This window comes from Nuphar pumila, chromosome 15 (assembly GCF_984573655.1).
Source record: "Nuphar pumila chromosome 15, dmNupPumi1.hap1.1, whole genome shotgun sequence".
NCBI lineage: Eukaryota > Viridiplantae > Streptophyta > Magnoliopsida > Nymphaeales > Nymphaeaceae > Nuphar > Nuphar pumila.
The window spans coordinates 5,111,700-5,136,861 of record NC_143263.1 but is presented as its reverse complement, the minus strand read 5'-3'; the positions used below and the strand labels follow the sequence as shown (position 1 = coordinate 5,136,861).

Here is a 25,162-nt window from a genome sequence, read left to right as displayed (position 1 = left end):
TATGATGTAGCATGAACCATACTGAGATTGAGATTGAGCCTGACCTCCTAGCTAGCTACCGGTGGAGTCTCTTTTTTGTTTCATTACAGTGCCTGACGGTCCGAAGATTACTGATAGTGAATGGTTCATTATCTAGCCAACATATAAAATTGAGGTGTTTTACGCGTGTTGCTAGGCTCATAGACGGCTATGATCGGTATAGTTGACCTAGGATTAGTTTGGTGATAGAGTGTTTAAGAGAATTAATGGAGGTAATTAAAATATACAAACTTGTGTGGTATGTTAAAAACTAAACTCAGATTAGGGGCTTAGAGCCCACTACAATTGTAAGTTAAAGTATTTATTTGCTTATAATTATTTCTTATTGGGTTATAGACTCACCTCACTGTTTAATTACAATTATACGTTCAAGGCACACTAGCACAAGCAAGACGTGATCGACTTCTTCTTCGACAGAACACTTGATAGTTTTTATTTTTTTTGTCATTGAACATTTATGTATTTGTTATTTTTTATGTTATGAATGATGAACATTGTGAACGAAAGCGAGTTATTTGTAAAAAAATAAAAACATTTTAGCCATGTTTTTTCTGTGTGAACGTTGTATGCTTTTCTTCTAAGAAGTAATACCAACCAGACTCGTAATCTCGAGGTCCCAAATCGGGGTGTTACAATTCATATGAACATCTGTATGGTTAGATTTGAGAAAAACATGAAACTTCAAAAAACCCCTCCCAAAAGCTTTGTGCAATAGCTGCAGGCACGGATAGGTGTAAGCGATACTCTCAAGAGTACAATACTTTCTATTAAATAGTTATGGATATGTATATTATAGTTTGGTCAGTTATAAGCATGCATTGATCTAATTGCTTTGTTCAAACCGTTTTTTAAAGAAGTTTTAGTGCATTTTGGGTCAATGATTTTAGATTTTTTTGGAAGGGTATCAAGGATCTCATGAGATCCTTCGTTTGCAAGACCCCTGATTTTGCATGGGCCTACGTAAGATCAAACCTTCAGTTTCAGTTATGAGAACCGAGGTATTCAGAGGCATGTTTCAGTGTAATTTCCAAAGTACTCAGGCCATACAAAACATAGAAAGTTGCTTCACTTACAGTGATTTTTCACGATTTTTTTGTGTAGAACACAGAAAATCATTGCGTGAATCACTACACAGAAAATCCATGCATGTGTAGAGATTTTCTGTGTTTTTTGTTGGCCTGAGAACTTTGCAAAGTACTTGGGCGTGATCACTGGATCCACTCTGGGGTATTCAAATGTCTGCTTGGTGAGAATATTTGATAACCAATGTAGTGCGAGGGTACACGCTCCGTACACATCATTGCGAGATTGTTTGGGTTCTTAGCATTGAAGGGAATTGAATTCTCAAAAAAATTCTGATTGTTCCTATTTAGGTTTCAGACTTCTGCATGTTTACAAAGTTGAGAATCCGATGCCCCTGTTTTCATCTGAAAAGTTCAAAAGACAAGCCATACACATGAAATCATGAAGATTCATAGATTCCAAGAACAGCCATCAGGCATGAAGACAAAAGTTGTACGAAGATGTGATTAGAACACTTTCATGAACTTTGCACCTTTCACAGGACAGAAAGCACACTGTATATTTCAGTTATGCTTATTTGGATTGTATACATTTTTTGGAATTCATATGTTCTTCAGTGATCTTATACTTGGCTGCTCATCTTCTCAGCTTTATATGAACTACAGTATAAACTTTTAGCTTACAACAGGAAGCGAGTCTGAATGCTATTATTAACATACCTCACTTTTCAAAGAGAGCTCTGTAACCATCATGATTTTGGCTGTGGGCCCTATATTTCTTTTATTTCTAGCAATGACTAATTGGTTACCATGCCCATGCTGGTGATTCTGCTAGATGCATACTTTATTGGTTGACAGCCGCAAGTTCCAAGGTGGTAAAAAAATGCAAACAATAAAGGAATTATGTCATTCAATAGCCTTACCCCAAAAAAAATCTGTTTTAGCTACACGTGACAAAAAAAATCTTTACAATTATATCATTTTCATGCAATTTTAGCTCAACTAACTGGTGTGATGTAAAAAACCATCTTCTAGCATGAGCAAAATTTGATAGCTGAGTTAGTAATTGTCACTGTTCAGATGAGGGGTCTTAAGTCAGAATGACACCAAAGAACACTCCAGCTTTTCCCTACCCCCCAAAAGAAAAGAAAAGAAAAGAAAAAACCATATCTTGTGTATATGTTGAGTTCAATCATACTTCATGATCTGAGACTAACTCATGTCAGAGACAGCATTGGCCTTCAAAGAATGAGATGATTCTACATGTTCATTTATTGCTCATATACAAAAATAACTTACTAACCTAGTACCGAGGTACAAAAATAAACAGCTTGAAAGAATCACCAAATAAGATGATTGAAGGCTTATAGCCAACTACACCGAATGAACTTCTGGCTACTGTATTGAGCTGAACGGTCTGCCTAATTATCCTCATGCTGCTAAGCGTGTGGATGACTATGATACTTGTTATAAGCTTTGCTCAATGATATTCCCTGTTAATATAATACTCTCTTCCTCTCTAATAGGAATTGAATTTGATGAGTTTACCCATGGTCCATATCCGCTACTGTGTGGTCCAGAGGATGACTCACTGTGAGTTATGCTGTGTTGGGAGATGTGATAGGAACTTTGAGGACTGATGAAAGCTCTGCTCAATGTCCTTCCCGTAGTTGGAGCTTGGGGAACTTCTGTCCGTCCTTCGAGCATATCCACGATTGAAGACATTGTAGGCCTAAGCGTGGGAGATGGGATGGTGCAAAGAAGAGCAATTTTAAGCATTCTTAATGCCTCTTCCTCTGAGAAGTCTGACCCTAAGCTTGGGTCAATCAGTTCCATGAGACGCCCCTTCTCTTGTAGAACATAAGCCTGGAGCAGTATACCACAGCTGTTAGTGAGTCATTTCTTAGTCATGCCTACAGATTCAAATTATGACAAACTTATGCAGTCATCGGCATTCTAAAACACAGATAAAATGCAACACTTTCATTGGAATATTTGAAGATGATCTTTTCAAGTTGGGGTTCAAGAAGAAACTGTAAAATCAGGACATAACATAAATTACAAGTTTTCAGGTAGAAAGAAATTCCAATCTCGTTAACCTGCATAATAAATTGAGAAGTTGCTTGTCCTGGTAGACGGTATTTTGGAAACTTCCACAGAATAAAACATAGCTTCACTGGTTTCACAAATAAAAGCTTATTCAACTTGGGCTTTCAATATTGTAATGCTATCCAGAATATATCCACAATTATGCCAACTCCTTTAAGATTATCTAGAATAACAAATTTTGTTCTTCATAGTTAACCAGGGATGTTCTCTGGTGGACAATGATGAAGAAATGTGTTTCTCTCAAGTACATTAGTATAATTAAAGATATGTACGAAGGAGTGGTATCCAATGTCCACACTTGTGGAGGGGTGACAAACAATTTTCCTATAACAGTTGGGTTATTAAGCCCTTTCCTATTTGCTATAGTGATTGATGAGCTTACGAAATCAATTCAAGAAAATGTGCTGTGGTGTATGTTGTTTGCTGATGATATTGTTTTGATTGATGAGTCTAGAGCTGAGATTAATGCTAAGTTAGAATTATGGAGACAGACATTGGAGGCAAGAGGTTTTACGTTGAGTAAGAGTAAGACAGAATATATGGAATGTCGGTTTAGTAAGCAACGCAGTAGTGATGAGAGTGTAGTGAAGCTTGGCGAGCAAGAAATATCGGTGGATGACTGTTTCAAATATTTGAGATCTATCATTTGAAATGATGGAGAAATTGATGGAGATGTAAACCATAGGATAAAGGTTGGGTGGATGAAATGGAAAAGTGCAACTGGAGTGTTGTGCGATCGTAGAATGCCAGTGCGGTTGAAGGGAAAGTTTTATAGGACGACAATTAGGCCCGCTTTATTATATGGTACGGAATGCTGGGCTGCCAAGAGACATCATATTAAAAAAATGAGTGTAGCTGAGATGCGTATGCTTCGATGGATGTGTGGAAATACAATAAAAGATAAGATTCGAAACGAGGAGATACGTAAAAAGGTAGGCGTTGCATCCATTGAAAATAAGATGAGAGAAAATCGTTTACGGTGGTTTGGACATATTCAGCGAAGGCCTAATGATGCTCCAGTTAGAAGGATGGACAAATGGAAAAATATATTAGTCAAAAGAGGTCGAGGTAGGCCTAAGAAGACTTCGATGAAGATGATAGGAAAGGATATGAAGGCTTTGAACCTTACCGAGGACATGGCATTGGATAGAAATGATTGGAGGAGAAGGATTCATGTGGAGGACCCAGAATGATTTTCTTTTTTGGTTCATATCGCCAACCCCAATTGTTTTGGGATGAAAGCGTAGTTGTTGTTGTTGTTGTTGTTCTTCATAGTTAACCAACATGGCAACTACTGATACCATGATATCTATGGAGGAGAGTCTAAGCAAGCTAATGCCTTTCTAGGTTTTCTATGACAATTTGGTTTGACTACTAATGCACAATGAGCTATAAAGAATGCAATTTTACTTAACATGGTTTAAATCCACTACGGACATGGAACCTCATCAGGGTAAAAGAAATAAATAGAGGACACAGGCCATCTTATTCTGGTTGAAGGTACTGGGCATTGCCGATGATGTTTCCTTGTGGGAATGCAAGTTAGGTGCAGCATTAGAGAATCAGGTGGTCCTCCTAGCCAAAGCAAGTTTATGCAGGTATGGATCTAAATGTGATAGATGGAATAGCAAAAAACCAATATCATGACTGAATCGTCCAGGATAAAATTTACGGTGGGGATCTGAGTGCAACTAAATGTGTCCTAAATTATTCCATTCAACTAAATGTTGTTTCCACCATGTAATCCCCATTTCGTAACTTAAAATAAATATACAAACAAGAAAAAACATCGGTTGTGTATATGCTCAGATGAGTCTAGCATGACCACATGGCTTAGTGCTGCAAGATGCAGCTGTGTCTAAATAACAGGTACTACGTTGTCCAGTAATATCCAATAAAAATGAAGCAAAGAATCATGCTCTGGGGCACATGCAATCACTTCCAAGATGGTGGCAGACAGAAAGAAGTAAAGATATTTATATTACTTATTATCAAGATTTTCAAGAATATCTTCATAACTATGAAATGAGTTAGAAGAACATACCCAGTCCAAAAGGAACGTGAAATCCTCCTTTGGCATGGAATGTGCATTGCTTTTACCACTCACAATCTCTAATGCCACAACTCCAAAGCTGTAAACATCTGCTTTGTCTGTTAAGTATCCACGTGTAGCATACTCAGGAGCCATATATCCTCTGTCATTGATCATTTTAACTTCAGATTGTCAATTGGAAAGACCAAAATCTACTAGGAAAATAAAATGGCCTTGCAAACAAACAAGCCTGTTACGGTACAATAAACAATTACTAGCATTCTTAGCTTCATTTTTTCAACATCAAAAGCATAGATAAACCAGGAAACAGTAAATCAACTAAGTCACTCTTAGATATTCAAAAAGCACTGAAGACAGAAAAATGCATAAAAACATTTGTCAAGCTGTACTTGCATTGCATGCACAAAGGCACACACACACACACACACACACACAGATAGATAGATAGATAGATAGAGAGAGAGAGAGAGAGAGAGAGAGAGAGAGAGAGAGAGAGAGAGAGAGAGAGAGAGAGAGAGAGAGCACTTAAAATATTAACTCACATGGTTCCAGCTATTCGTGTACTGATATGTGTATTATCCCCTTCATTAAGCTTTGCTAAACCAAAGTCTGATATTTTAGCATTAAGGTCTTCATCAAGAAGAACATTTGTAGCTTTGATGTCTCTGTGAACAATCTTCAGTCTAGACCCTTCATGAAGATAGGCTAGACCTTTTGCAATTCCTATGCAGATCTTGCATCTTGTTGGCCAATCAAGTTTCAACCAGTGCTCAGTTGGCCCTATAATCACAAAATGGTTCTGTGTTAGCCTTGGTTTAGTGAACCACATGACACCAGAAAAAATCGACCTTTAAGATGAACATAGATCCTGTATAAATGGTAGAGTGATATGTCCAGATTTATGAATTACCGTCGTGTAGGGTATGAAAATCTTACCAAAGAGAGCACGTGCAAGCGAATTGTTTTCCATGTACTCATATACTAGCATCAATTGTTTGCCTTCTATGCAACAACCAAATAGCTTCACAAGATTTGGGTGCTGCAAAGCTGATATCATGCCTATCTCATTCAAGAACTCTCGATTGCCTTGTTTTGATTTTGACGAAAGCTGTTTTACTGCAATTATTGTACCATCTGGCAAAGTCCCCTGCTTTCAAAGCAGCATACAACATAAGTAGGAAGAAAAAAAATTAGGAACTGCTCACACTATACACAAATTTCACACTAAGTAACTCAAACAAAATCAAACTTCTTTTTGGAGGACAAACAAGCTAGAATAGGCCCATAGAGCTCATTATGATAACATGTTGTCTGTTCAATCTTCAAACCATACTACTATGGAGGATCCTCTATAACATTAACAGGAAAAGTGTCTATGCCTTGGATGGATGACACACAAATGAGGCAGATGTGGATGCCTATTGCTTATCCCATAGTTTCCAATGTTCATGTTTATCATGCAGAGAATATATATGACATTACCATGCTTGAATCCCATGGACTTCTTTGTTCTTAATTATATAAGGTGCTCATTAACATATATGGGCCAATAAATAGTCATCCACATAGATGGAATTACCCAATCTGGGCTTCATTTTACAGGGTATCATGTTCCATGATTCATCAAGTTCAGTTCATTCCATCCTATGATATTTTACTGCACCAACATGCATCTTTTATTTTCTATAAGACGGTACAGTGCATTATTCTCCCACAAGATTTTTTTTTTATTTGAATAGGCAAGATGGGGGTGTCCCCTATCATCCAAAATTTTCAAAACTCAAATAGATATTTGATGATTTAGAAATATACCTTGTAAACGGGTCCGAAACCACCTTCACCAATCTTGTTTGTAGAATCAAAGCTCTTTGTGGCCACTTTTATTTGTTTAAGGCTGAAATACCCAGTTTGCAACTCCAGGCCTTCAAGTTCTACCATGAAAAAGAAAGATTCAACAAGCTTGCAGCATATAGAACCTCTAGTACGGACTTGGGCAAACTTGTTTAGTTTGATAAATGATTCTAGTCGATTGAGAGCCAGAGGGTTCCAAGCAACAATGAAATAGCTACTGCATTCATAAAGAGCTGGTAAAATCTTCCAAATCAATGTCAACTTACCTCAAGGGTGGTTTGATCATCAGCACAGTTAAATTTTCAAAACATAGATCCTGTTTCTGACTAAATAGAAAGCTTCATGACAGGAATCAAACCAAATGTTCCTGCTGCTAGGTGTTATTTCCTGAATATTATTTATTGATTGCTCTTGGAAGATCTTATCTCAGTAATGTATAACCATTGAAGTCTATGTTTTTGTACCTTTATCCGGAGCTTCTGCACCTCCAAGACGGCCATTCATCCTAAGGATTGCTAAAATTAAGAAGATGATAAGACAAGCAGCAATGACTACCACAACGATGATCAAAGTTGGTGCCTTGTGTTCAGATTCATCGAAGTTGATAGGTACAAAATCTGCCAGATGGAAACAAGATCAAACATTAGAGGAGCATATACATATGCTGGTGATTCGGACCACTGAGATGGTTTTTTAACCATATGGACAAGGCAATGGAACTATTTTAGTGCTGCATTGCCAGAGGATACACAAGCAATAAACATTGAATTCAGTTCTACTAACTATGAGTTTCATGGGACTTGTTTATAATGGACCAGGGCTCCAGTTATCCAAAATATAGCATGAGGATTACGGTGTAGGAAATAGAATGGTATTTTTGAATCTTTCTCATTGTGTTACTAATAAACATTATCCTAGATATCACGTACACTTGTCAACATTACAATGCAGGAACAGATTAAGATAAAACAACTTACTAGGTGTCACTGAAATAGCAGAAATGAGAGGCCCGTAAACACCTCTGGTGGGTAGGGCGAGTGTCCCTTTCCCCGCCCAATAAAAACTGATCTCCAGAGTGTTTGTTGTCACACTTGCATTGAAACTCTTAATGACTTCCTTACCTGGGCCACCAGCGTCTTTTTCAATGTTGAAATTCTCCAATACTCGTTGATGCTGCATGGAACCACATCAGAAAAGATCAATACTCAGCATGAAATAGTAGTTCTTTAGATTACAGACTGATCATTCACCTGGATGTATACATCAAATACTCGCTCTCCAAGACTACTAAAAGTTTGATCATCGGTGAACATTATTTCAGCAAAGTGCAGTTGGATGCTGTAGTTTCCTTTCTGTAGGCATAGGCCGTAATATGTCAAGGTGATCGGTGAGATACGTGCCGTTATGTATAGTGTTGGATCACTCATTAGTAGCGTACTTATGTTGGTTACTAAGTAAGTGTAAGTAGGAACATCCATGAAGGACCCAGTACTGGTAAAAGCCCAATTTCCTCCTGGACTAAGGTAGTACATAGATTCCCCCCTCCGTTCCATGTCTGCTTCGTATTTAGTTCCATTGATAGTATATTCACCACCTCCACAGTTTATGAACAACGAAGAGTCTGATAGTAACACATTAGCAGTGAGTTAAGTTGCTAACATCCACAAAGAATGTCATCATCAATTTAGCCATTTGTTTAGACTGACCATTTACAGTACTTACATTTTGCTAAATCAGAGCATGAGAAATCCTCTCTAAGGCATGCCGCGACTCTATTTGCCAAAAGAAAAAAGCCACATTATGAGCATTTTATCAAGATTGGTACAATCAAATGGAAAATACAAATGTGGCGAGTTGCTTAGTTAATCTCATCATTAGCATCTGATTAGTCTGCATTAGAAGATGGGAAGTAGATAGCTTACGAGTTGTCATTTGTAGAAGAAAGGCTGGATACTAGGTTCCTGAAGCAACAAGAGACAGAATAATCGTCACATGGCATAAGCAAAACCAGATGATGCTTAAAGATGAGGAATTCAACATGGAGAAAAGAATTTTCTTACACATTTCCCTGTGGACAATATGATGAAGTTGATCCGCTGAAAGTGTTTTCTGATAAATCCCTACAGAGCATTAAGTTCTTTATAGTCATGATTTCCCATAAACCAAACTATCAACAGAAGTATGGCTTCAAGTCACAGTAAGTTGTGAAATAGTTGGTATGTGTCTCCAAATGATGCAGGGGAGCAGTCCAAGCATGAGATAGAAACGAAATTGGATATAGTCCAAATTGCTTGAATTGCTCTTCTTAGTGCAATTGAGAAAATCACTGTCAAAATGTACTAAGGTTCTCCCTAGCAAATTTTGCAAACAACCTGAGAGGTTGTTATTGGTGCAACTCATGGCATTTCCAGCACATTATGATGATTTTGTGAAACAATGAAGACCTCATGTAAACCATCTTGCATTTTATGACAAAAGAAAAATAATTTACATCACGAATTTCAATAAGTAGCTTAAAATCCCAGAACACTGAAGCATGGAGTGAATGCTTTTGAAAAAAAGAGTTCAAGCAAATACGAAAGACGTAATGCGAGTGCACTGTAAAGAAATGTGGAGAGAATATTGCAACACAATTTACTCAAAGTGCATGTTTTAAGATGTGGCTCATGAAAACTAAGCCTAAAAGTTATTCATAAGGGAAAGTTGATTAAGAGGAATTAAGGATCAGTACAAGTTGTTATTACTACGATAGATCCAGTCAGATATTGGTCCGGTCAGCTTGTTGTTGCGAAGAAATCTGCATCAGAAACAGTATATTATAGCCATAATACAATGAGATAAATAATGATAGTGCTAAATTTAAAGAAAGTCATGAAACTAACTCTTGCCACGTACAACATGAGTAAATCAACTTACATTGTTTGTAGGGATGCAACACTAGACAAAGATGCAAGGACTTGTCCTGTTAAGTTGTTGAACGAAAGATCCCTGCAAATTGCAGAATGAATGTGACAATTAAAAACTGTAAACTTTAACTAGAATGCAGCAAGGTCATGCTTCACATGGGCTGGTCACATAGTCAACATCAATAGAATGATGGACAAAAACAAGTGACCATTTTTACCATTTTATCTATGATTCTTATCTGATGATATACTTGTTACATTATCATTAGGAAATTCAAGTAAGTCACCATGAAAGTTTCGGTTTCTTATTGTGGGTAAGTCACACATAATTTAGTAGCTCATCCTATCAAATAAGCTGAAGATCAGATCTCGAGTTTGCTAGAAAAGCAGAAGATGCGATCAGCAATTGGATTTATCCAACAAATCACAACTCACACCACTGTGGGGGTCGCATGGTTGTGAGGGTGATGAGACGAAGGCACCGGATCAAACCCTACTGGCACAAGGGTGTGTCCATAGGTTTTAGAGTTGGGCCACGTAAGGCAAGGTGGTCATGGGGCCCCATCCGGGTTTTCCTTGCTTTGGCGAGGGTTCCTTGTCATAAAAATATAATCACAACTTACAAGCAACTCACAGAAATTTTAGATTTCTCATGCTCCCGATATATGATGGAATTTCACCTGAAATTGAGCAATTTCTCAGCATCCTGCAGCATCACATCCATTTACATGATGGTGAGAATTGTAAACTAGATTGGTCATTCAACAGGCAAAAGCGTTCAGCTGACTCACAATTCTACCAAATTCTTCATGTTTTGAAGAGGGGGAAAACTAGAGCCCGGTCCACTTAGGTCGGTAATTCGCCTGGAAGTTGCATAAGAATGGACAGATTAGCATGCATTTCTTTGCTAAAGATGAAACATTTGGATGCCTAGATTGGCAACTAGACCAGACTGGTAACACCAATAGTCCAGTCTATGCAAGAATGATTGCAGTCGACTGATTCAATCCTTTACGGAGTCTACATGAATCCATACTATTGTTTTCATGAAACAGATAGGTCAGAATAATCCAGTTATGGTGCAAGTAGTAGAATATACAAGGGAAAATGCACTTACAGGTAGGTCATATTCTCCAATGCAGATATGCTAGAAGGTATGGGGCCTTGCATACCCGTGCCAATTATCATCCTGAGTTAAGTTCACCAAGGCAAGTCAGATTATTATATTTGTTCCAGAGCTGCAATAATGCATTTATAGTCTCCACAAAGAGGGGAGGAAAAAAAAATAACTCCGAGCAATGAAGCAGCACAGCATCAAGCCTCCTACATTCTGTTCAGAAGGCCAACTTGGCATGAACCAGCATTCAACATGGTCCAAGCCTAAAAACCATTGGATGGGACACCAATTTAACTGTTTGTTGTGTCCAAGTCTCAATTTCAATCAATCTGCATCGACTTACAAAATTCTGTACTTACAAGAGCTGAAGCTGAGTCCAGTTCGCAATGAAATCAGGTATCTGACCAGTGAAGTTGCTCCCACTGATCCAGCTACATGTACAAAGAACAATTAGTAGTATGCAATTTGCAGAATTGCAGATACAGATAACCGATAAATCAAGCTTTCGTAAATCTCCTGTAAACTTACAAGTCTGTCATTGTTGTCAATTTAGCTAATGTCGAGGGCAACTCTCCTATGAATTTATTTGAATTTAGAAACCTGCATCAGTAAACAAGAATCGGCAAACCAAACCTGGCTAGAAAACAAGATTTAGCAAGTGCAAGTCTGACTGAAGTTATACTTTTTTTTCAATACTCTTGTCCTCAAATCTAGTCAATGGTTTCATTCCATAGTTACAAATGTCGCAGATGTCTTGAAGATATCACGAATTTAATGTGACCGTTGCTTTTCTGTTAAAAACACAACATTTACAAGAAACTACCTATTTTCAAAATATCCCATTAAAAACCCTTTTTTTGCATTTTTATTGTTTATATGTCTATTACTTATATATGTTTTATATTCTTTTATACCAATATCTTCGAGAGATTTTCTCGAGAAAAAACAAATTTTTTTGTAAAATGTGGTGAGAATTTCTCTCACCAATATTATTCTGAGAATGAGATTTGTGAGTATGTTTCATTCTTGCAGCCTTAAAAAAGGAAAATATGTTTCATTCTTTAATCCGTCGGTTATCACCAAGATGAATTAGGATGAAAACGGGAATCCACCTTGTATCTGCATGATGGGCGGTACTTGACAAGCCTCATGTTGGAAACTCCTATAGTCCTATATATGACAAAAGATAAAAGAATTCAGATAGCAAGGAATAACGACGTACAGTCTCTTTATGTTGGTTAGGTTGCCCAGCTCTGGAGGAAGTGTTCCCTCAAGTTTGTTTGCTTCAAGTACCCTGCATTTAACATAGATGAACATAATAAAGCAGGGTCATGTGTTGGTATAAACATGCATTCACTGGAAACCAATGTCCAACATTCTTTCAAGTGAAAAAAGAAAAGAAAAGAATATCCTTGGATTGATGCGAAGTTTAATTTTTTTTTGAAAAATAGGACACGAGGGAATTTTTAAAATTCTTAATCAATAAAAACTATTTTTTGATATTTTAATATTAAAAAAGTTTTTTATTGAAATAATACTTAAAATCATTAAAATCATTAAAATATTAGCCATACTTGTTGGTGTCAGTGTCCATGTCTACGTGTACACTTGTGTCATGAGAGACATCCATGAAAATAGCGTGTCCCTGTGACGGAGATCCTGGTTTCATGTAAGTGTTGTTGACGGTCGTTAGAAGCACTATTACATCATTTTGTTTAATATGAGTCAAGTAGTGGCATTCATTATAATGTATTTTTTTAATAAAATTGACAATCTTTAGAAACTCTATTAGCCAGGCTTGGGAGAAGGTGCTGACCCCTTTGTTCCAGGTTGGACCCTCACCGGGTGTGTGTGGGTGTCTTTAACTGGTGGGCTCTGTAAGGGCTTGAGTGTCTGTGACCCACCCCAGGTTTGCCTTGTAGGAGGGTGGGTCCATTAAGTGACCCAGTTTTCGGCCATGGTTCCTCGTCATCAATATGAGATGGTGAAAAATATTAGAATGCATTTTTTTGAATAAAAGAAAATGTGAAGTTCCGGTTTTGATGCAAATCCGAATGGGACACTAGTTGGGTCCGTACTCTATAGGATTCATTATGATGTTTGGACTTTCTATTGGATTTTTAGACTGTTTTTGGATATTGAACCCATATTTGCTTCATATTCAATTAAAGAGCTCGTTAGAATTAGGAAACTTATTTAAATTTAGAATCTCATCTTGATTAGAAGCTTACTAAATCGGGAAGTTAAGTCCATGTCAGGCACTGGCTTTCCCATTCATGCGTTCCTAGTATGTGCATGGCTGGACCAAATGGGAGTCAAACCGTAGCGTCAAATATTGCCATATTTATGAAGATTTCGTCAAAAAATATGAATTTGTCAACTGTTTAAAATGTCCAGAATATCATGATATTTGGAAAATATTGTAACATTGTCATTTAAAATAGAAATAGGATGACTTTGTCACAATGTTTACATTCTGATTGACTAAATATCAAAAGGATATCTGTTTTATTTTTCACATATTTTTTTTTTATATTTTATCCTTACTTTTTATATTTTTACATTTTAATTAGTTTCAAATTTTTGTGTCGTTATAATAAAAACTAATGAAACAGAAAGATTTTCAACATTCTAACAAGAAATTCACTAGCACTAAATTGTCATTTAAAACCCTTCATCAATCATCACAACAAGTAAAACCTTCTCCTTGCAAGCAATTCTATTATTCCAAAGATACCTCGCAAGCAATTCTAATGATGTCCTTAGGCAGCAACCAATCAGCCAAAGCTTGATACTTACAGCGATTGAAGGGTGGAGATATTTCCAAGCTCCTTTGGGATCGGTCTGGATATACGGTTCCCCATAAGCGACCTAAAATAGATGAATATGTGAGTTTAGCAATGCAAGTTATGAAAACATTAGCAAGTGTCATGTACGACAACATAGTGCTTGATCCCTGACGACTATTTATCTAATGGATTGAGAAGGCAGTTTGATAATTGACTGCATATTGGTGATGCAGTGAACAGGAGGATTGCTTCCGAACTCCGCAGATTGATATCCTAGCTCAAAACTAATTGTTTACATAAACAGAAAATCAATACAGAAATACAGAAAAATAACTAAAATTCATCAATAATTCATCCATCAACCTATTTTTCTCCTCTCTACAAAGAATATTTATAATGACAAAAAGAAACCCTAGTCCTACTATGGATCTGCTTTAAATCCGATACTAACAAATATCTAAAACATTATCCCAAAACTAATATCAAACTAAATAATTATAAAAATGCAAATAATAAAGATAGATCCGAATGGACCCGGTAGTGTCTCACTCTCGCTCATACATCAGTTGAGCTGGTAAATGATTCGATCTGTTCATGGCTAGGCTCGGTTTGGCTCATGTGAAAACTCATTTGGGCTCATCAAATGGCCTTGGAGAGCTAAGCCACAAGCAGCTGGTGAAGTAAAAGCGAGCTGAGAATGAACAATGAGTTTTTGACCTGGCTTGACTCAAACAGGCACATCAAGCTCTGCTTAGCATTTATGCCAAGACTAACATGTTAGATAAACCGGTTCAGACAGTTAAGGTCTCCATACTTTGAACATATATAAACTTTAATTTTTTTTTATAATTTTCAAACGACCAGCTTGAGCTTGGCTTATCCGGGCCTAAGCAGTTTTTGAGCATAAATGAGCCCAGCTTGAACAGCCCAAGATCGACTCATTCGGCTCATCACCAGCCTCAGCTGTGTGGCAACAACTAACAATTACCTTCAAATGTAGGTGAAGTTGCAGTTATATCACTTGTGAACTTCAAACTAATGCATATGTATACGTTTACATAGATAAATGATCAAAAGAAAACACTGTCAGGAAAAAAAGAAATGATACGTGAGGCATAAAATGATAACTAGAACTTACAGTTTAACCAATGGCAGGGAGCCCCAACTAGCTGGAATAGTACCATTGATGTAGTTACGTGATACATCACTGTTAGAGGAAGCAAACCACTGTTGTTATCAGAACCATGCAAGAAGAGATCATGAATGATCACAAATTCACATATTTTGGTTTTTGCACAACTATATGCATCGGATCTATATATGGATACGGATAAAAAACTTACACATGATGTGGTTTTTAATTGATAACAGTTGAAAACCTCAATGAAAACAAAATTATTTTAACACTGATTAAAAATATATTAGAAACGAGTTTCTATTAGAAATGTTGTACGACTCCTTTCCAATGATGAGCTTCTTAAATATTTGGCACGACGTGTTCATGCCAGTATCTAATACTGACATACAATTCATCTACTCTGCAGCAAAGTGTGCACAAAGGTGTACCAAGTAGCAATGCAATTACGGCCAAAGCTATTAGTTCATCCCTTCTAGAACAGTCAGTGGGTCGGATCCAGTCTGACCTCCACCCACTTTAATTCCCTAGATAAAGATTGAACAAATTAATACGATCTTTGCCAACGAATTGGATCTAGATATGGATATGAATGGTACGGCGCATATTTGACTTGGATTCTGATTTGGCCTAATCTATTGTCCTGGGATATTGTCTGCAAAAACAGGATCTATAATTGGATTTGGCATGCACACATTTAATTTGGATTTTACTGATACCGACGGATTGTGGTCATATTTGTCCCATGAATGTCACAGGGACACGGCATCAGTGACCCGAGTGGACACGTTCAGACACAGACACCAACACATACAGTGAATATTTTAATATTATTTAATTTTTTTATTTTTATTTAAATAAAAATATATGTTTAATATTAAAATACCAAAAAATAGTTTTTAATGATAAAAAATTTAAAAATTCCGTGTCCTCATGTCCTATGTTTCAAGCAAATTTCAAACTTGAGTAGAATCTGCGTCAGGTGTCCTCGTGTCTTTGTGACATATAACACAATGCATGTTGCATTGTTTTTTTTTATGACGAGGAACCCTTGCCGAGGATCGGGTGGCTTGATGGGCCTGCCCCCTGCGAGGTAAACCCCGAGTGGGGTCACCGACACCCAACACCTTACGGAGCCCACACCTATCCAGATTATTTGATAGGCAAGCTGGGGTTAGGCAGACCCCTACCAGTTACACAACCATACCATTTGAGGTTCGAACTTGCAACGTCCTAACACAAGGTGACGTGCACTCACAGCTATCGTGGTAATGGAACCAACAAAGAACATCAAAGCCCTAGAACTACTTACAATGTTGTTAGTTTGGTCAGGTTGCTCAGCTCCTCAGGGAGCACCCCGCTCAGATTTTGGGCCTTTAGAATGCTGAACAATACAAGAACATCTAACAGGTAATTAACACCACGCAGGGATTAAGAACATAACTTAGAAAGAAATAAAGAAATTCAAATAGACTTACATGCTTACTACGTGGCAAACTGTCCCATTCTCAAAAGTGCAATCGCAGGTAACGCTGTTAGATGAGTCCGAGCCGGGTGCGACCCACCCACCTGCCCCTGAGCAAGGGTCCACGATAGAGTTCCAAGCCTTCTTCACCAACTTGCTTGCAATCGCTTTAAGAGCATTAACTATTCAAAGCATGAAGTAGTGATACTGGTCACAATCCCCTCAAAAAAAGGTCACTAGAGATGCGTTACCCAAAAGACCAACGGTTCATAAGCCAAACTGCAAACTAAAATTCCATTTAAGGTCAACCTTTTGGACTTGATTTCAAATATGGGCCTCAAGTTCCTAAATGCCAAATATAGCATCTGTTTTCCTGAAAACTGTCAAATAAGGGCCCGCATTTATTATTGTCCTTTAACTCACTCCAGGTTTAAATCAAAAGCCAAATTACAACAGTGACCTTTATTAAATAGAGTTCATACTCTTTACTTTTTTTTCTTTTTTTTATGAGGATGGATGAGAAATTTTCAATTTTCAAGCGTCGTCAACACAAGAAACACATTTTCATTTTCAAAGATGGTAGATATTGTCCTGAGGACCCTATTCGACTGTTTTCAAGAAAAGTTTGGCTCATATTTGCAATTTCACAAACATGAGGGCAATATTTGGAATTAAGGGCAAAAAGTTGCCTCCTAAATGAAATTTTCCCTATTTCAAACTAGTGCAAACCAGTGCATCTTGTAAACGGACTCCCGAGTCCTGATACGAATTGGTGTACATACTAGGTGAGAAAAGAAATGAAAAGGGATGGATATGGGTCAGTTGTGGACACGGTTTGTAGTAGATACATTTCCAAATCCATTTAATTTGAGCGTGATACGGATCAGGTGAAGTTGCGTGGAAACATATAAAGTCCACGTCTAACAAAATCGAGCCATATAAACCATCAACTTATATTTGACATCGTTGTATAATAGATGCAACAGTATGAATAAGATAGAAAGGAACTGAGTAGCTGATATCCTGACTAGGCTCGTCACAAACACATTCGTATAACTGATGAACAGAGCCATGAGTAGCTCGTTCAGCTTAAGCGAGTGGAGCTCGAACACAGGGTATTCGGCTCGGGTGAGATCGTATAGTTAAAATATGTATATATTTTATGTGTAATATAAAAAAGAAACGAACACATAAAATAACAATATAAAGAGAAAGATGCATGAAAATATATATAAATTATGAGTTATTATATTTTACATGAACAAGCTCATGTTCGGCTTGTCTCGTTCAGGCCCGAGCCTAGTCACAAGCTTGGTCCACTAGTAAACAAGCTGAGCTCGATTATGCCCTGTTCACTTCGTTTGACAGATCGTTTACCAGCCCTACACAGGAATTGGTACAAAGTCAGGCTAAAGAGTGAGCCCATCCCACATTCACAAACCCCCTCGAAAACTTTGAAGGAAGCTCGCCCACTAGCACCAACTAGTGATTGACTCGGTCCAAATCCTCAAGGGCATAGATTTTACTTCTACAGACTCGATCCTGCCTAGCCAACCCAAGGGCATATGCCATAGTGGAGAGACACTCACCAAGACTCAAAGTTGGCTTGATTAACTATTATCTGACTAAACTGATGCCTAGTCTTGGTCAACCAACAAGCACTGGATTGAGTCACCTTTTTTGTTGTGATTTTGACCCAGACTGAGCTAAGGGGGACTAGTTAAACGAAGATCCCATAGATAAAACAAACCCTACACTGAAACTTGACCAGGGTGCGTTGGGAAGTCCCTAGTCCTTAAGTCCTTCAAGAATGAGGATCTTGCGTTGGCGTTGGCGTTGGTGAAAGCGTCCATTGGTAGCTACGACACGGGATTTACTCGTGTCGGTTGTCTTATATACTGTCCTTGAGGAGAAATTATCCAACAATGACGTATCTCGTACCCATTGTGCCGTGTTCTTGTCACATAGGTACTTGAAAATTTGAAAGTTAAGGTTTAACTGAGTCAAACTTTCATGTTGTATATTGGCCCGGCAAGTTTGACCGATAGACCACAGACAGCTTCCCATTGGAGTTGGTGAAACCCAATAATTTTATCATACCCAACTTTTGCAATTAGAATCGAGGAACAAGGCTGAAAGTCATAAATCTCATAGACAATTTTATTGAACATAGGGCAAGCCCACGGAGTTTTAGACTGTCAATTGTAGCAGAGTCAGCGCAGCTAAGTCTGATCCTGGAGGAGGCGTGTAAATATCAAAAGCAAAAAGTCATGGGTGGCCCGAAGTTTTTTAAAACAAAACACCGTAAGGTATCTTCTTCTTCATTTATGATTGATGGTCATGCGTGTGCACTGGATGAGCCTAAGCAATCCTTAAATCATATCAACAAAGATGGGCGGTCCAAACTGATATTTTTTGCGCCAAATTTCTGAGGGCGACACGTCCACCAGCTTAGATGCTCATAGTACACGCCAACACGAGGGTAACATTTAAATAACAAATTATAGGTGTAAGCTTTATCTATAATGTTCAACATTATGCAGGTCGGAATATGCGTAACCCCAGCCTGTCAATTAAAACAAAACAAAAACAAACAAAAGTTCGCAACACTAATTGTGAATTGTTGGTGTACGACATATTGATATTATGAATTCTTGAATGCACATCACCTTCACATGATTCAAAATTGTTTTCTACTAAACAAACTATTTGGTTTGGTCAATGCAAAACTTTGATAAAGTAATAAAAAAATCGGCGGATTTTATTAGATAGTGTGTACATTTGACTACAGGGTGAGCAATATATATATATATATATATATATATATATATATATATATATATATATATATATATATATATATTAGATATTTTGTTTGAAACAAACAAAAAAATAAGAAGATTTTAAGCCACTTTATTTGACTAGACAAAGGCTGACTGAACGGTTTTAGGACCAAAGTGAGTGTTTTTGAAACATAAACTTATAAAAGTTGCTGCTAAATATAATAAGTGAAATGTTAAGATGTTTTCTATACATAGCTGATAAGTTAGGCAGCTTTTTGTACCCAAGCCACAAGCAGCTCGTGAAAGCTCTTGACCGAGCATGAACAAAAAGGCTCAATGCCGCTCGTGTAGGCTCATTCATTAGAACAATTGGTTGAGGCTTTTGGTTAAGACCATCTCTGTTCTGTTTTTTTTTTTATTTACTTTTCAAGAAAAAAACTACCCTCTTAGGACACGTTTGGAAGCAAGATAAACTCTTATAGAAAAAAAATTGCCTGTGAAAAGTTTTGACATGATAACTTTTATAATGAGAAAAACAGTAAAAAAATGTGAAAAAATGAGAGAGAGAGAGAGAGGGTCGATCAGCCCCCTCTTAGAGAGAAAGCGAGTTGATCGGCCCCCTCTAAGAGAGGTGGTTCGACCAGACAAAGAGAGAGGTGGTTGACCATGCCTGAGAGAGAGAGAGATCTGAAAATGGTGGGACGTTGATTGTGATCTGTTCCCATGCTCGCAATCTAAAACTCCATAGGCTCTCTCCTTCTCCCGAGATAGTTTTACCTTAGGTTTCGCCCTTGTGATAAGAAATGTGCACCACAAATATTGAGCTCTTGAAGTCTTTCAACGTGAACACTTAGGCCAACCTAGCTAGCCAATTGTGCGGGGCTCTGGTTGGCCCCACATTACATTCCTAATATAATGACATTATGGTTGGTCGCATCTCATGTGATATGATTTCAAATTACATATTTCATCCCGTGATTGGGAATCACATGATATTCATCAAATGTGATTTATTTCTCATTGCAAGAAATTCCAACACATGTTTGGTTAGCTGTGCAAAAGAGATTCAGTCTCTTGCATGAGATTTCAAATTATTTGAATGCAACCAAACATAAAAAAAAACATCTTTTTTTCCTAAACTCCTAATCATAATGATACTAAAAAAAAGAATTTTTTTTTAAAGAGCCAGATCGAGAGCAACACGGGCATTCTTCATACAATAAAAAATCCTAGCCGTCCATCTATGAGACAAAAATCGCCCCCACTGCTCCACATAGACGCTTCTGTGAGGCACATCCTCCGGTCTTCTCATCGTCTACTGCTCTCATACCGACCTTTAACTAGCCCAAAAACAAATCCCATACAACGAGAACTACTTACATAAAACTCAACGGCATGTAGCATCATCTTCTGACCACTAATCGCAACCGTCCATCAAGGACGATAACGGGTTCTAAGGGTGTGTTTTGATGGGGCATCCGTTGCGCCCATCAAACACTGGATGCAGCAAATGTGTGTCCACCGCGTCCTTAGAATGTTACGATGAGAACGGGATAGGGGGAATGTCACTTAAAGAAAAACTCAGGCCAAGGGGGGTCTAACCCGACATCTTTTTCTCTCTTGTGCAGTGAGACCGGTGAAAGTGGGTCGAAAGGCTTGTTCTCTCTTCCCCCTTTTTTGTTTGTTTCTCTCTCCTTTTCTTCTTTCTCTATATCTCTCTCTTCCCCTTCTCCTTCTTTGATTAGGGTTTTTTCATTGATTGAGATTTTTTTATTTTTATTGATTAAGGCATTTTTTTAAAATTTTCATTAATTAGGATTTTGAATCAAATATCTTTAACTAGGGCTTTTGTTATTTAATTTGATAGGGATTCAAATCAAATATTTTTAATTAAGATTTTTGATATTTAATTTGATTAGATTTTTATTTTCTTTTATTAGAGCTTTTTTGTATTTGATTAAGGTTGTTTTTCTTTGATCTTCTTTTATTAAGGTTTGAATTAGGGTTTTTTATATTTAATTTTTTTGATTCTATGGTTTATTTTTCTTATAGTTTAGGGTTTTTTGGTTTATTTATGATTTATTTTCTAGTATTTTAGGTTTTTATGATTTATTTATTATTTTGCATTTGGATATAAAAAAATATGAATTTTTATTTTTTTTCTCAAATTACCCAAAATCTTAACAATTTTTTTATACTTGGATCAAGATTGAGATCTATATTTGAGGCTAAAATTCATAATTTTTTTAATAAACTTTCATAATTAGATTCAATGACACTTATTAAATTATTTATATATAAAAAATATTAATTCTTATTTTTCTCAAATTACTTAAATTTTAAACTTTTTTATTTTTAAATCCAATCTGAACTTCATAGGCCAGAGCTAAAATCCATAATAAACATGTTAAAAAAATTATGTAGTTGGGCTAATCGAGTCGTACGATCTAATGCAAAATTATCCGACATCAATATTTGTCCAAACTGCCAGAACATAGCAAAAATCAATGCTTAACACAAGAAATACAACTTCTTGTTCAGTCAAACAAACACTTAACTTAGTGCAGTTGTTACAGAACCAACAGAACATGCATGCATTCTGTTCTGTTGTTTCGTATAAAACAAAGAAGAAGCCGCTGGATGCCTACCCTAAATCACCTTTAGAAAAATGATTTGACATCCTCACCGTCCATAATGTACAGAAGGACCTCACGAAGCAATGGACCGTGAAGATGTCAAATGATTTGGCAGATCACCTGATCTGCTCGGATGGCGATTGGCCCTCGGATCCATCTTTTTCAGAATGACATAAATATCCGTCGAAGATTACTCGGGAAATGACAAAAACAACCTAGGTAATCCGGTATGCGCCCTTCAGACATCTAAAATGACAAAGCCGACCCTCACAAACTAGAAAACTACACCGACAAGCTTCTCAAAAAGATTTCCAGAAAGAACTGAGCTCTAATCTCAGTTAACCGTGTTAACAAAACCAGATTAAGAAGATCGAAGGCTTGCCTGAGGTTCTAACGACGTTGAGATAATTCGTTAAAAAAGAGGGAAAAATAGAGAGAAGAAGAAGATATACGGATCTAGACGATAGCTTCACCTCAAAATTAGAAGAAAAAATAAGAAAAAACAGAAAAAGAAAGGGATCGAAACGCTTACCTTCATCGTCAGGAAGTTTCGCGGCTTCGGACCCGAAATTTTCCGGCGAATTCGCCGCGAAGAGGAAGAGGAGGAGGAGGAAGGAAGCAAAGAAGAGTCTGGAGAAAGAGCGATGGCCGATTCCCTCCATTTCCTTCACCGACTCCCGGCCTTCTTCATGCGAATCGAGCAACAGAGAAAGAAAAAACTTTCTTCCTTTTTTATCTTGCTTTGGAGATCAGAATTGGAACAGCAGCGAACTCGGTATGGGCAAAGAGACTACAGAAGGATAGGGATTCGGGATTGTTATAAAGAATGAAGAAAATAAGATTAAATAATGGAAATTAGGGATTGAAAGCCTTGGGATTGCAGTCTTTTGTCTGTTTTTATAAAATTTTCAGCAAGCGTACGTGATGGAGACGTTGGGTCCACAGGAAAGAGATTAGACTATCCAGTTAAACGGGTCTGGTTTTTAATGGATCCAAGGTCCAACCAGATATAAGTTAATCCGGTCCGTGTCCAGGTCCAGGCACAAATGTGGTATATACATGAGGGGAAATATTTGCTATCCTTTGTTGGTTCCAAACCCCTGAGTCGAAACTCATACGGCGAAGGTCGCGTGGGCCAAATATGATTCCATGGACATAGTCAAAATAATAAGTATATATTACTTTTTAATGTAAAAATTATGATTTTCAAAAAATAATTTCGTACATTATAGGGCGTTGTTTTTCTACAGCTGAAAAACCAGATACATTGGAGAAACATGATTAAGTGCCTTTTTTTGCTAAATCAAACTTCAAGATTACATTTTGAGGCTCAGATATATATGCAGAAAAAGAAAAAGAAAAAAAAGAGTTATTCACTCGTGGTTTTGGAACCTAGTGTAGCAAGTATTTTCCTTTTCTTCATATATATATATATATATATATATATATATATATATATATATATATATATATATATATATATATATATATATATATGAGAATCAAAATATGAGAACTGAAAACATGAGCATTTTCAACACCTTTTTTGCAAATCCAATAATGTGGATGTACTCGACATGATGAATTTGCTAGTAACCTAATATGATTTTTGAATGCTTAAATATTTATGAAGAATATGAGCCATTGATTTTAAAGCCTTTAAATTTTTTATTTATACATCTGTAACACCCCGATCTGGGTCCTCAGGAGTCCGAGTTAAGTTGGTATTACTTCTCAAAGGGAAGAGTGCAAAGCTTACACAGAGAAAACGTGGCTAAAAAAAAACTTTTTATTTTATTTCCATAATCAACTTTTTCTTACAATGTTCATCATTCATAACAGAATAAAAGCAATTACAATTTATTCAATGACAAGGAAAAGAAATTATACCAAATTCTCTGCTGAAATTGCTCACTCTGATACTATTGTCTGAAACCTACAGTTGTAATTAAACAAGAATATGGGTGAGTCTACAACCAGTAATGAATAATTATAAGTAAATAAACAATCAATTTACAACTATAGTGGGCTCTAAGCCCCTAGTCTTAATTTAATTCTCGATACACCATACATGTTTGTATATTTTAATTACCCCCATAATCATTCTCAAATACACTCTTTCTCAACTATCACTAGGCTGACTATACCGGTAATAGCTATCTATGGGCGTAGCAACCCTGTAGAACACCTCAATTCTACATGTTGACCAAACAATGAACCATACACTCCCAGTGGTCCCCAGACCACCAGGCACTGCAGTGTACCACCACGGGGACCCCACTGGTAGCTAGCCGGGAGGTCAAGCTCTCAATCTCGGCATGGTTCATGCTATATCCTAACATGATGGTTATCAACCATCCATGATCCTCTAGAGTTCCAAACCAGTGTGACTGAAATCCTAAGTCATAACTAAGTTCATACATTGAACAATATTCTTAAATTCAAAGTTCACTCGTTCTCTCACGAGTGGTGTCATGACTAATCACAACAATCTCATTCTTAATCTCATGATGACATTAGGACTCACACCGCTCTACACTTAGCACGCAATGATGTAGTGTCTCTACATCATTAAATCACCGGCGACCCACTCTCCATGGTGGCTGCACTTTGGCCGCGAACCAGGTAGCCCTTGTCACAGGTCGCCACTTCCGGGATTTAAAGAGTACTGCATGCTGAACTCTAAATATCCATTCATACAACATGAATGGATAAAATGAGACTCTAATCTATACTTAATCTCATCACAATGCATGATATTAATGATCAATTAGACATGCAATCATAAACAAAATCTCTTTCTATCATGCACGACAGATTAAAACTAACATGCTTATCACAATAAACCTGTATTTAAATTAACTCACAATGTCAAGCATGAAATTTATGCATGTCATGGTCTCACTCAAAGTTATCATGTTAATCACATAACATCTATAGCACTACGATAACAAATAACGTGAAAAATGTTTATTCACATCTAAAGTTACTTACAATATCTCTTACCTCAAGTGCGAACAACGTACTCTCTCCGAAATCGAGTCTCACGAAGCTCTAACAATAGGATCTGGTCATTAAAGCAATATACTTAAATCAGTTCACAAACCTCTTACCAAATTACCAAAATACCCCTACTGAATCTTAATCAAGAAACCATGGTTTCTGCATTACTATTTTGGCTAAAGTTCATAGACCAATGAATTCCTCTCTTCAATACAAATCCAACGCACCAAACCTCACTCGATTCCAAGTTCAGA

At 37.1% G+C, this 25,162-nt stretch overlaps 1 protein-coding gene across 3 annotated transcripts; it reads right to left on the bottom strand.

Moving 5' to 3' along the window:
* Window positions 1–2,216: 2,216 nt before the first annotated feature.
* On the bottom strand, window positions 2,217–22,817 carry LOC149814236 (putative LRR receptor-like serine/threonine-protein kinase At1g53430). Of its 3 annotated transcripts, none has more exons than XM_089990113.1 (24): window positions 22,438–22,817; window positions 16,500–16,668; window positions 16,334–16,405; window positions 15,025–15,093; window positions 13,897–13,968; window positions 12,320–12,391; window positions 11,626–11,697; window positions 11,457–11,528; window positions 11,098–11,169; window positions 10,772–10,843; window positions 10,615–10,686; window positions 9,991–10,062; window positions 9,806–9,871; window positions 9,135–9,194; window positions 8,997–9,035; window positions 8,797–8,846; window positions 8,325–8,695; window positions 8,052–8,247; window positions 7,539–7,691; window positions 7,036–7,154; window positions 6,160–6,373; window positions 5,766–6,003; window positions 5,215–5,365; window positions 2,217–2,927 (listed from the first exon to the last, which is right to left on the bottom strand). In XM_089990113.1, the coding sequence occupies exons 1-24, from the start codon at window positions 22,565–22,567 to the stop codon at window positions 2,529–2,531; spliced, it is 3,072 nt and encodes a 1,023-aa protein (XP_089846239.1). In that variant the 5' UTR covers window positions 22,568–22,817; the 3' UTR covers window positions 2,217–2,528. The 3 variants fall into 3 exon arrangements, with proteins under 3 accessions (XP_089846239.1, XP_089846240.1, XP_089846241.1); XM_089990114.1 differs by having other exon boundaries at window positions 6,160–6,370; XM_089990115.1 differs by lacking the exons at window positions 15,025–15,093; window positions 16,334–16,405; window positions 16,500–16,668 and having other exon boundaries at window positions 22,438–22,546.
* Window positions 22,818–25,162: the final 2,345 nt, after the last annotated feature.